The sequence below is a fragment of the Coregonus lavaretus genome, assembly GCF_964263955.1.
Source record: "Coregonus lavaretus genome assembly, chromosome: 24".
Taxonomy (NCBI): Eukaryota; Metazoa; Chordata; class Actinopteri; order Salmoniformes; family Salmonidae; genus Coregonus; species Coregonus lavaretus.
The window spans coordinates 46,191,183-46,203,682 of record NC_140011.1 but is presented as its reverse complement, the minus strand read 5'-3'; the positions used below and the strand labels follow the sequence as shown (position 1 = coordinate 46,203,682).

General features: G+C 44.4%; 1 protein-coding gene across 1 annotated transcript in view; it reads right to left on the bottom strand.

The window, feature by feature from the left end:
• Window positions 1-12,500, bottom strand: part of LOC311099911 (DNA polymerase theta-like) — a gene marked incomplete at its 5' end in the record, with an annotated part of 118,742 nt that overhangs the window by 99,760 nt on the left and 6,482 nt on the right. Inside the window, one exon of the mRNA XM_084140628.1 lies at window positions 65-221. Coding sequence (XP_083996754.1) covers window positions 65-221 — 157 coding nt within the window. The remainder of the gene's footprint in view (window positions 1-64; window positions 222-12,500) is intronic.

Below are 12,500 nucleotides of genomic sequence, written 5' to 3'. Positions count from 1 at the left end.
AGACACACATCAGGTTAGATGATTACAATAAACAAACAACATGTTTCAACATCAACGCCCCTACCCAGTAGGTCCATGGAATCCTCCTCTATGAGTCTGTTGAGGAGCGAGTTGGCCTTCTCTATGGTACACACTGCTATGTCCAGGCTACTGAAGCCGTGTGGAGCAGACCGGCCTCCCATGTAGCCCTCCACACACACACCCGCCTCTGAGAACACGCTCTGGAAAGGACACACACACCCGCCTCTGAGAACACGCTCTGGAAAAGGACACACACCCGCCTCTGAGAACACGCTCTGGAAAAGGACACACACACTGTCTCTGAGAACACACTCTGGAAAAGGACACACACACTGTCTCTGAGAACACACTCTGGAAAAGGACACACACACTGTCTCTGAGAACACGCTCTGGAAAAGGACACACACACCCGCCTCTGAGAACACGCTCTGGAAAAGGACACACACACTGTCTCTGAGAACACGCTCTGGAAAGGACACACACACTGTCTCTGAGAACACACTCTGGAAAAGGACACACACACTGTCTCTGAGAACACGCTCTGGAAAAGGACACACACACCCGCCTCTGAGAACACGCTCTGGAAAAGGACACACACACCCACCTCTGAGAACACACTCTGGAAAAGGACACACACACTGTCTCTGAGAACACACTCTGGAAAAGGACACACACACTGTCTCTGAGAACACACTCTGGAAAAGGACACACACACCCGCCTCTGAGAACACGCTCTGGAAAAGGACACACACACTGTCTCTGAGAACACACTCTGGAAAAGGACACACACACTGTCTCTGAGAACACACTCTGGAAAAGGACACACACACTGTCTCTGAGAACACACTCTGGAAAAGGACACACACACCCGCCTCTGAGAACACGCTCTGGAAAAGGACACACACACTGTCTCTGAGAACACACTCTGGAAAAGGACACACACACTGTCTCTGAGAACACACTCTGGAAAAGGACACACACACTGTCTCTGAGAACACACTCTGGAAAAGGACACACACCCGCCTCTGAGAACACACTCTGGAAAAGGACACACACACTGTCTCTGAGAACACACTCTGGAAAAGGACACACACACCCGCCTCTGAGAACACGCTCTGGAAAAGGACACACACACCCACCTCTGAGAACACACTCTGGAAAAGGACACACACACCCGCCTCTGAGAACACGCTCTGGAAAAGGACACACACACCCACCTCTGAGAACACACTCTGGAAAAGGACACACACACTGTCTCTGAGAACACACTCTGGAAAGGACACACACACCCGCCTCTGAGAACACGCTCTGGAAAAGGACACACACACCCACCTCTGAGAACACACTCTGGAAAAGGACACACACCCGCCTCTGAGAACACACTCTGGAAAAGGACACACACACACTGGTTGATGAACACTTCCAAAAGCTGGTTGATGAACTCATCCAACAGCTAGTTGATGAACTCATCCAACAGCTAGTTGATGCATAGAGAGAAATGTGTTCTGATAAACCCAGTCATTGCCAACAATTCTAAATGCACCCACAGCTTTGATGGCCTCTATTGAAAAGAGGAGGATCCCAGCTTTCCATTCCTCCACTATTTTTTTCTTAACTATTTTTTTAACCTTTATTTAACAAGGCAAGTCAGTTAAGAACAAATGCTTATTTACAATGACGGCCTACACCGGCCAAACCCGGACGACGCTGGGCCAATTGTGCGCCGCCCTATGGGACTCCCAATCACGGCCGGTTGTGATACAGCCTGGAATCGAACCCGGGGGTCTGTAGTGACGCCTCTAGCACTGAGATGCAGTGCCTTAGACCGCTGAGATGCAGTGCCGTAGACCGCTGAGATGCAGTGCCGTAGACCGCTGAGATGCAGTGCCGTAGACCGCTGAGATGCAGTGCCGTAGACCGCTGAGCCACTCGGTCTGTAATGACGCCTATAGCACTGAGATGCAGTGCCGTAGACCGCTGAGCCACTCGGTCTGTAATGATGCCTATAGCACTGAGATGCAGTGCCGTAGACCGCTGAGCCACTCGGTCTGTAATGACGCCTATAGCACTGAGATGCAGTGCCGTAGACCGCTGAGCCACTCGGTCTGTAATGACGCCTATAGCACTGAGATGCAGTGCCGTAGACCGCTGAGCCACTCGGTCTGTAGTGACGCCTCTAGCACTGAGATGCAGTGCCGTAGACCGCTGAGCCACTCGGTCTGTAGTGACGGCTCTAGCACTGAGATGCAGTGCCGTAGACCGCTGAGCCACTCGGGAGCCCCTCGGGAGCCCGTGGTCAATGACCACGTTTACATGCACACAGTATTCCAGATAGTAGCTTAAGGTCTTTTTCGGGACAAGCTGTTTACATGCATCTCTGATTTCCAGCTGACAAGTATCCCTGTTCCATGAATAAACAGAATGTTCCTCATTGAAGTTCATATGGGTTAAATGGAATAGGAACTAAAACTGGGACACTGACTGAAGGTCTCATGTAGCGGAATATACAGCGCCTTCGGAAAGAATTCAGACCCCTTGACTTTTCCCACATTTTGTTATGTTACAGCCTCATTCTAAAATTGATTAAATCGTTTTTTTCCCCCTCATCAATCTACATTCAATACCCCATAATAACAAAGCAAAAACAGGTTTTTAGGAAAAATGTGCTAATTTATTGAAAATAAAAAACAGAAATATAACATTTACATAAGAAATCAAAAACAGATATCACATTTACATAAGTATTCAGACCCTTTACTCAGTACTTTGTTGAAGCACCTTTGGCAGTGATTACAGCCTCAAGTCTTCTTGGGTATGACGCTACAAGCTTGGCACACCTGTATTTGGGGAGTTTCTCCCATTCTTCTCTGCAGATCCTCTCAAGCTCTGTCAGGTTGGATGGGGAGCGTCCCTGCACAGCTATTTTCAGGTCTCTCCAGAGATGTTAGATTGGGTTCAAGTCCGGGCTCTGGCTGGGCTACTCAAGGACATTCCGAGACTTGTCCCGAAGCCACTCCTGCGTTGTCTTGGCTGTGTGCTTAGGGTGGTTGTCCTGTTGGAAGGTGAACCGTCGCCCCAGGTTTCATCAAGGACCTCTCTGTACTTTGCTCTGTTCATCTTTCCCTCGATCCTGACTAGTCTCCCAGTCGTTCTGGAAGGTTCTCCCATCTCCACAGAGGAAGTCTGGAGCTCTGTCATGGTGACCTTCAGGTTCTTGGTCACCTCCCTGAACAAGGCCCTTCCCCCCGATTGCTCAGTTTGGCTGGCCAGCCAGCTCTAGGAAGAGTCTTGGTGGTTCCAAACTTCTTCCATTTAAATGGAGCCCACTGTGTTCTTGGGGACCTTCAATGCTGCAGAAATGTTTTGGTACCCTTCCCCAGATCTGTGCCTCGACACAATCCTGTCTCGGAGCTCTACAGACAATTCCTTCGACCTCATGGCTTGGTTTTTGCTCTGACATGCACTTTCAACTGTGGGTCCTTATATAGACAGGTGTGTGTCTTTCCAAATAATGTCCAATCAATTGAATTTACCACAGTTGAATGTCAGTATGGAGTATTGTGTGTAGATTGATTAAATAAAAAAAAATCCGCATCAATTTTAAAATAAGGCTGTAACGTAACAAAATGTGGAAAAGGGGAAGGTGTCTGAATATTGTACTGTATTTTTCATGTTATATATTTTTGCACATTTATTGAAAATGAAATACATAAATATCTCATTTACATAAGTATTCACACCCCTGAGTCAATACACGTTAGAATCACCTTTGGCAGTGATTACAGCTGTGTCTAAGAGCTTTGCACACCTGGATTGTACAATATTTACACATTATTCTCTTTAAAATTCTTCAAGCTCTGTCAAGGTTATTGCTGATCATTGCTAAACACAGCCATTTTCAAGTCTTGCCATAGATTTTCAAGCCGATTTAAATCTAAACTGTAACTAGGCAACTCAGGAACATTCAATGTTGTCTTGGTAAGCAACTCCAGTGTAGATTTGAACTTGTGTTTTAGGTTATTGACCTGCAGAAAAGTTAATTTGACAAGCATACCCATAACATATAGCAGCCAACACCACGCTTGAAAATATGAAGAGTGGTACTCAGTGAAATTCTTAATTACACTTTGGATGGTGTATCAATACCCCCAGTCCTTCCTAACTAAATTGCCGGAGAGGAAGGAAACCGCTCAGGGATACAACACATTAGCGCTGTCCCCGACGAAATAAATCTTAGTCAACCGAGGGTCATTTTTTCTTTTGACCGATCGCATTTATGACTCAAGAGGGAGTCAGAGATCAAGATAGCCTAAACAGAAGATAAAACCTGTTCCCGATCCTCCTCCCGCCTTCGCAGATTCTGCTGTTACGCACCTGAATTTTCCGGTAATAGGCTACGCCAGCAGTCAGCAACCTTTTCCATTTGGAGTGTCAATTTATCTTACAATTTCTACCGATTTGCGTGCCAGTTATAATTTTCATATGCACATTTTCATGGAAAAGTTTAATTTCATTTATAATAGTCTTTGTATCTCAAAATCATTGTCTGTGGTTAATCTACATTCTATCTAAATGAAAATTATACAAATCTAAAAGTAACTTTTATTGCCAACTATGTAAAAATAGCCTACATACATAAATCCAAAAAAGAAAAACATTGCAGCCTGCAGGTAGAAAATATCCTGATAAAAGTAAATATCCTATAAATCACATTGGCTACGCATGACCTGTCTGCAACAAACTTGAAACAAATCAACTATCAACTGGGTCGGCCCAAAACTCACGCTAGCAAACTTGCAACATTGTATAAAATATTCTGGGCCCTCAGAGTTTCCGCCAGTGAGCTCTGGACAGACACAGCTGTAGGCTATTTGTGCAAGGGATAAGAAGTAATCAGGTATTCTATGATGTTTCCACTGGATCAGAGCATTACATTTTTTCCTTTCATGCCGAGTGGTAGTTATCGAAAGGGAGAGAGATGGAAATATTGTTCAAATACTTGGAGGAACTATCATCATTCTCAATTGATTCTAAAAACAAATGTAGTTTACTTGCTGTTTGAGGTGAAGAAAAAATTACTTTGACAAACTCCACAGTTCATTAGTGGTGGTGAGTTAAGACAATCAGAAATACTATCAGATCCCCAAATGGGCACATTTATAGGGCTACATTTGCACGCAGGCCAGGAAGTAGTCAACTTGGTTATTGGTCAACTAAATTCATGTGAGGGCAACATTAGCTTTACATGTAAGTCAGTTTTTACCATCTCCTCTTTGGTCACTGTGAGAGTTCCACGTGTTGTATCTGAAAGGGGTGACATGCCTAATGGTGTAATTGCTATTCCTACTTTGTTTTCTTTTCCTAATAGGTATAATCCAATCTTTGAGTGTCCTGTTGTTCTGAAATCTCAAAGTAATCTGACTTGTATTGAAACTCTGTATGATTTTAAACGCAGAAAAGGTTAGACATTTTTACATCTTAATATTCGTAGTTTATTATCTAAAATGGATCATGTCAAGATCTGGGCCTCTCAGGCAGACCCTGATATTTGTATTGTATCTGCAACCTGGTTAACTGATAAAACCCTGGAGTCTGAGGTTGCTATGGATGGTTACAATGTGTTTAGGGCTGATAGGAAAGACTAAGGTGGTGGTGTTGCTATTTACACAAAGACTCTTCTGTCTGTGTCTCTGTTAAAGGCTACCTCCAGTCCTCAACTATTTGAACTGTTGGCTTTAAGTCTTCAGTTGGGTTCAAACTCATAAAGAACAGTTGTAGGAATCTATCGGAATCTATCCTCCACCAAGAAGTGTGTATTAACGATCCCAATGATTTAATTGCCATTTTTACTACCCCAGAGGTGTTGATCGCTGGAGATTTTAATCTTGCATGGGGAACGCAGGAGGCTGACTGTTTAAATTATTTTTGTACTAATCTAAATTTGACCCAGCTGATTACAAAGCCCACTCGCCCAAACTTAAAAGGACCCTACGAAATCGACTTTGATTGACCTCATATTTCCAAACACTCCAGAGAAATACACTGGGAGTGGGGTATTTGCTTTGGATATTAGTAACCACTGTCCCACTGTATGTATCAGGGGTATACGGATGCTGTAATGATGTCATGTCATAGTATCGTGGGGACCAGGTTAGTTAGTAGAACAGAGATGCTGCCTGGGCCAAACCAGGTTAGTTAGTAAAACAGAGATGCTGCCTGGGCCAAACCAGGTTAGTTAGTAGAACAGAGATGCTGCCTGGGCCAAACCAGGTTAGTTAGTAGAACAGAGATGCTGCCTGGGCCAAACCAGGTTAGTTAGTAGAACAGAGATGCTGCCTGGGCCAAACCAGGTTAGTTAGTAGAACAGAGATGCTGCCTGGGCCAAACCAGGTTAGTTAGTAGAACAGAGAAGCTGCCTGGGCCAAACCAGGTTAGTTAGTAGAACAGAGATGCTGCCTGGGCCAAACCAGGTTAGTTAGTAAAACAGAGATGCTGCCTGGGCCAAACCAGGTTAGTTAGTAGAACAGAGATGCTGCCTGGGCCAAACCAGGTTAGTTAGTAGAACAGAGATGCTGCCTGGGCCAAACCAGGTTAGTTAGTAGAACAGAGATGCTGCCTGGGCCAAACCAGGTTAGTTAGTAGAACAGAGATGCTGCCTGGGCCAAACCAGGTTAGTTAGTAGAACAGAGAAGCTGCCTGGGCCAAACCAGGTTAGTTAGTAGAACAGAGATGCTGCCTGGGCCAAACCAGGTTAGTTAGTAGAACAGAGATGCTGCCTGGGCCAAACCAGGTTAGTTAGTAGAACAGAGATGCTGCCTGGGCCAAACGAGGTTAGTTAGTAGAACAGAGATGCTGCCTGGGCCAAACCAGGTTAGTTAGTAGAACAGAGATGCTGCCTGGGCCAAACCAGGTTAGTTAGTAGAACAGAGAAGCTGCCTGGGCCAAACCAGGTTAGTTAGTAGAACAGAGATGCTGCCTGGGCCAAACCAGGTTAGTTAGTAGAACAGAGATGCTGCCTGGGCCAAACCAGGTTAGTTAGTAGAACAGAGATGCTGCCTGGGCCAAACCAGGTTAGTTAGTAGAACAGAGATGCTGCCTGGGCCAAACCAGGTTAGTTAGTAGAACAGAGATGCTGCCTGGGCCAAACCAGGTTAGTTAGTAGAACAGAGATGCCGCCTGGGCCAAACCAGGTTAGTTAGTAGAACAGAGATGCTGCCTGGGCCAAACCAGGTTAGTTAGTAGAACAGAGATGCCGCCTGGGCCAAACCAGGTTAGTTAGTAGAACAGAGATGTTGCCTGGGCCAAACCAGGTTAGTTAGTAGAACAGAGATGCTGCCTGGGCCAAACCAGGTTAGTTAGTAGAACAGAGATGCCACCTGGGCCAAAGATAGATTCACGACTCGGGCCCAGACTGGCAGTCTCTCAGGCGATTGGGAAATCTGTGTGTAAAACTAGTTAAAAAAAAGCAAAATCAGATGATTATGTTAATCCACTATCTGAATGTACAGGGATCCCAGCTGAAGTTTGGAAAGCTGTTACGTCACTGAAAGGTTGAGTCTCCTCTTCTCTCCCCCAATACATTAATTTAGATTTTGGCCCCATTACTGACTGAATGGATATCATTAATGCATTTAATCACCATTTTATCTCTGCGGGCTATATATATATATATATATATTTGAATGTATTTCAAAGCCAGCTCTTGAAAATAGTAGTTTGGATGTTGATGGTGTAAATCTATTGAATGATACTGAAAATGCTGCTCAGGAGTTTTCTTTTCGGAAATTCACTGATAAAGAAGTTTAGCATACGCTCTTATCCAGAGCGACTTACAGGAGCAATTAGGGTTAAGTGCCTTGCTTAAGGGCACATCAACAGATTTTTTCACCTAGTCAGCTCGGGGATTAGAACCAGCGACCTTTCAGTTACTGGCACAACGCTCTTAACCACTAAGCTACCTGATAAAGAAGTCCTGGATGCTTTTGTTAACATTCAACCCATAAAAATCCACAGGGGCTGATCATCTGGAGCCTTGTCTGCTTAAGTGTGCATCTCCCTTATTGCTCAGTAGCCCACATTATTATAACATTGTTATCAGGAAGTATTCCAAAAGCATGGAAATCCGCATATGTGCTGCCCCTCCATAAGGGTGGAGATACAAATGATCTGGACAACTATCGCCCCATTTCAAGACGACCTTGTTTAGCTAAGATTATTGAACCCTTGGTTAATGTACCACTTTGTTCCTTTTTATCTGATAGTTGTATTTTTAATATAAACCAATCAGGATTCTATAATAATGACAGAGGAAACACTGTTAATACTAGTAACATTCATCTCTATGCAGAGAGGAAACACTTCATACTTGTAACATTCATCTCTATGCAGATAGGAAACACAGTTTTGTATTCCTTTGCCTCCTCAGGGGCAGCAGGCCATTCGTGAACTTCAGCATGACTTTGATTCAATTCAGAAATCACTTATAGAACTTAAATTAGTGTTAAATACAAGTAAAACCAAACTCATGCTGTTCTCTAGGGCACGAAATGTTGACCCTGAGGACCTGCATATTTGTGCTATAAATGGAGCCCAAATTGAGCTTGTTTCTCAATATAAGTACCTGGGTGTCTGGATTGATTACAAGTTGTCCTTCGTAACGCATATAGAAAATCTGAATAAGAAGCTAAGATCCAAGATAGTTTTTATCTAAATCATGCCTCAGTATTGAAAATAGGAGAAAGATTGTTCAAACAACACTTCTCCCTGTATTGGATTGGTTCAAACAACGCTTCTCCCTGTATTGGATTGGTTCAAACAACACTTCTCCCTGTATTGGATTGGTTCAAACAACGCTTCTCCCTGTGTTGGATTGGTTCAAACAACGCTTCTCCCTGTGTTGGATTGGTTCAAACAACGCTTCTCCCTGTGTTGGATTGGTTCAAACAACGCTTCTCCCTGTATTGGATTGGTTCAAACAACGCTTCTCCCTGTATTGGATTGGTTCAAACAACGCTTCTCCCTGTGTTGGATTGGTTCAAACAACGCTTCTCCCTGTATTGGATTGGTTCAAACAACGCTTCTCCCTGTGTTGGATTGGTTCAAACAACGCTTCTCCCTGTATTGGATTGGTTCAAACAACGCTTCTCCCTGTATTGGATTGGTTCAAACAACGCTTCTCCCTGTGTTGGATTGGTTCAAACAACGCTTCTCCCTGTGTTGGATTGGTTCAAACAACGCTTCTCCCTGTGTTGGATTGGTTCAAACAACGCTTCTCCCTGTATTGGATTGGTTCAAACAACACTTCTCCCTGTATTGGATTGGTTCAAACAACGCTTCTCCCTGTGTTGGATTGGTTCAAACAACGCTTCTCCCTGTGTTGGATTGGTTCAAACAACGCTTCTCCCTGTGTTGGATTGGTTCAAACAACGCTTCTCCCTGTATTGGATTGGTTCAAACAACACTTCTCCCTGTATTGGATTGGTTCAAACAACGCTTCTCCCTGTGTTGGATTGGTTCAAACAACGCTTCTCCCTGTGTTGGATTGGTTCAAACAACGCTTCTCCCTGTGTTGGATTGGTTCAAACAACGCTTCTCCCTGTGTTGGATTGGTTCAAACAACGCTTCTCCCTGTGTTGGATTGGTTCAAACAACGCTTCTCCCTGTATTGGATTGGTTCAAACAACGCTTCTCCCTGTGTTGGATTGGTTCAAACAACGCTTCTCCCTGTGTTGGATTGGTTCAAACAACGCTTCTCCCTGTATTGGATTGGTTCAAACAACACTTCTCCCTGTGTTGGATTGGTTCAAACAACGCTTCTCCCTGTGTTGGATTGGTTCAAACAACGCTTCTCCCTGTATTGGATTGGTTCAAACAACGCTTCTCCCTGTGTTGGATTGGTTCAAACAACGCTTCTCCCATTGGTTCAAACAACGCTTCTCCCTGTGTTGGATTGGTTCAAACAACGCTTCTCCCTGTATTGGATTGGTTCAAACAACACTTCTCCCTGTGTTGGATTGGTTCAAACAACGCTTCTCCCTGTGTTGGATTGGTTCAAACAACGCTTCTCCCTGTATTGGATTGGTTCAAACAACACTTCTCCCTTTATTGGATCTTGGTGATATTGTTTACATGCATGAGGCAACCTCTGTTTTGAAACCGTTGGACCAGTTTACCATTCCGCAATACGTTTTATCACAGGGGACAATTTTAGGACTCATCATTGTAGTCTGTTTAAAAATGTGGTATGGACCTCTCTGTCTGTAAGAAGAGAGCTGCATTCTCTTTTATTTATTTACAAAGCAATCTGACAGAAACTCCCTCTCTATTTAACATCATTAATTAAGATAAGATTCATAAGTTACCAAACCCTTTCACAGGAATGGATACTACTAGAGATCCTTTCAGTCTCCACAGATTTGGGAAAATCTGCAGGGTTTTTTTGCCCCTAATTTGTGGAACAATCAATCACTGCAGTTAGATGTGCTGGTGCCTCCCAGGCAGTTTGAGGACCTCTATGTAGCTGAATGTTAGATGTGCTGGTGCCTCCCAGGTATATGTTGTTTTAATATTCTGTTTGTATTGTAATGTGTACAGGGCTCTCCTGTAAAATAGATGTTTAATCTCAATGTGACTCCCCTGTTTAAATAAAAGTTCAATAAAATAAATAAAATATGCGTAAATCAGGTGCGCGTCCTTACTCAACATTGACAGGTGCGTTTCAAACAAAAGATGATGAATAAATTGACAAAACTCGTAAATGGAATGAAATCAACAAAAACGTGTTTCTCACAAGTGTAGCAAAAAAACGTGTCCACTCCGACAATGAGAAAGACAAAGGACTGTAATAACAATATATTGAATGCATTAATATAAATTACCGTAACCAAACAAACATTGCAGATTAGAAATGATGGGAATTAACGGTAAATGTAGGCTTCTACTGGTGATGTACGTAATAGGGGAATTGATTGACACAGCAACAAATGCACACAATGAAGTTATGAACAATGAACACCCACGAAATGGAGGGAGAGAAGTCATTCTGGAGAGAGACGTGCATCTCAGCTACACTCCCCTTCTTCTTGGACCATGGCATCCCTGCGGCCTCCTCAATGGATTAGTCCACTGAGACAGACACGTCTCATGTGCCATGAAAAATATATATATATTTGCCACTACTCGACTAAGAAAATCTCGGTCGACCAACAGTCTAAATGGGGTCAGCCCTACAACACATTACTGAGTACCACTCTCCATATTTTCAAGTATAGTTGTGGCTGCATCACGTTATGGGTATGATTGTCATCGTTAAGGACTGGGGAGTTTTTCAGGATAAAAAATAAATGGAATGGAGCTAAGCACAGGCAAAATCCTAGAGGAAAACCTGGTTCAGTCTGCTTTCCACCAGACATTGGGAGACAAATTCACCTTTCAGCAGGACAATAACCTACAACACAAGGCCAAATCTAAACTGGAGTTGCTTACCAAGAAGTTAATGTTCCTGAGTGGCTAAGTTACAGTTTTTACTTAAATCTGCTTGAACATTAGGGCCTCCCGAGTGTCGCAGCAGTCTAAGGCACTGCATCGCAGTGCTTGAGGCGTCACTACAGACCAGGGTTAGTTCCCAGGCTGTGTCACAACCGGCCGTGACCGGGAGTCCCATAGGGCAGCGCACAATTGGCCCAGTGTCGTCCGGATTAGGGGAGGGTTTGGCCTGGGGGCTTTACTTGGCTCATCATGCTCTAGCGACACCTTGTGGTGGGCCGGGCGCCTGCAGGCTGACTTCGGTCGTCAGTTAGACGGTGTTTCGTCCGACACGTTGGTGCAGCTGGCTTCCGAGTTAAGCTGGCGGGTGTTAAGAAGCGCGATTTGGCGGGTCATGTTTCGGAGGATGCATGACTCGACCTTCGCCTCTCCCGAGCCCGTTGGGGAGTTGCAGCGATGAGACAAGATCGAATTTGGGGAGAAAAGGGGGTAAAATACAAAAATAATGCTTGAACATCTATGGCAAGACCCTGTCGTAGCCGGCCGCGACCGGGAGACCCATGGGGTGGCGCACAATTGGCCCAGCGTCGTCCAGGGTAGGAGAGGGAATGGCCGACAGGGATGTAGCTCAGTTGGTAGAGCATGGCGTTTGCAACGCCAGGGTTGTGGGTTCAATTCCCACGGGGGAATAATAAAAATAAATAAAAATAATGTATGCACTCATTACCTGTAAGTCGCTCTGGATAAGAGCGTCCTGCTAAATGACTCTCTACTGTAGTGGCTCTGGATAAGAGCGTCTGCTAAATGACTCTCTACTGTAGTGGCTCTGGATAAGAGCGTCTGCTAAATGACTCTCTACTGTAGTGGCTCTGGATAAGAGCGTCTGCTAAATGACTCTCTACTGTAGTGGCTCTGGATAAGAGCGTCTGCTAAATGACTCTCTACTGTAGTGGCTCTGGATAAGAGCGTCCTGCTAAATGACTCTCTACTGTAGT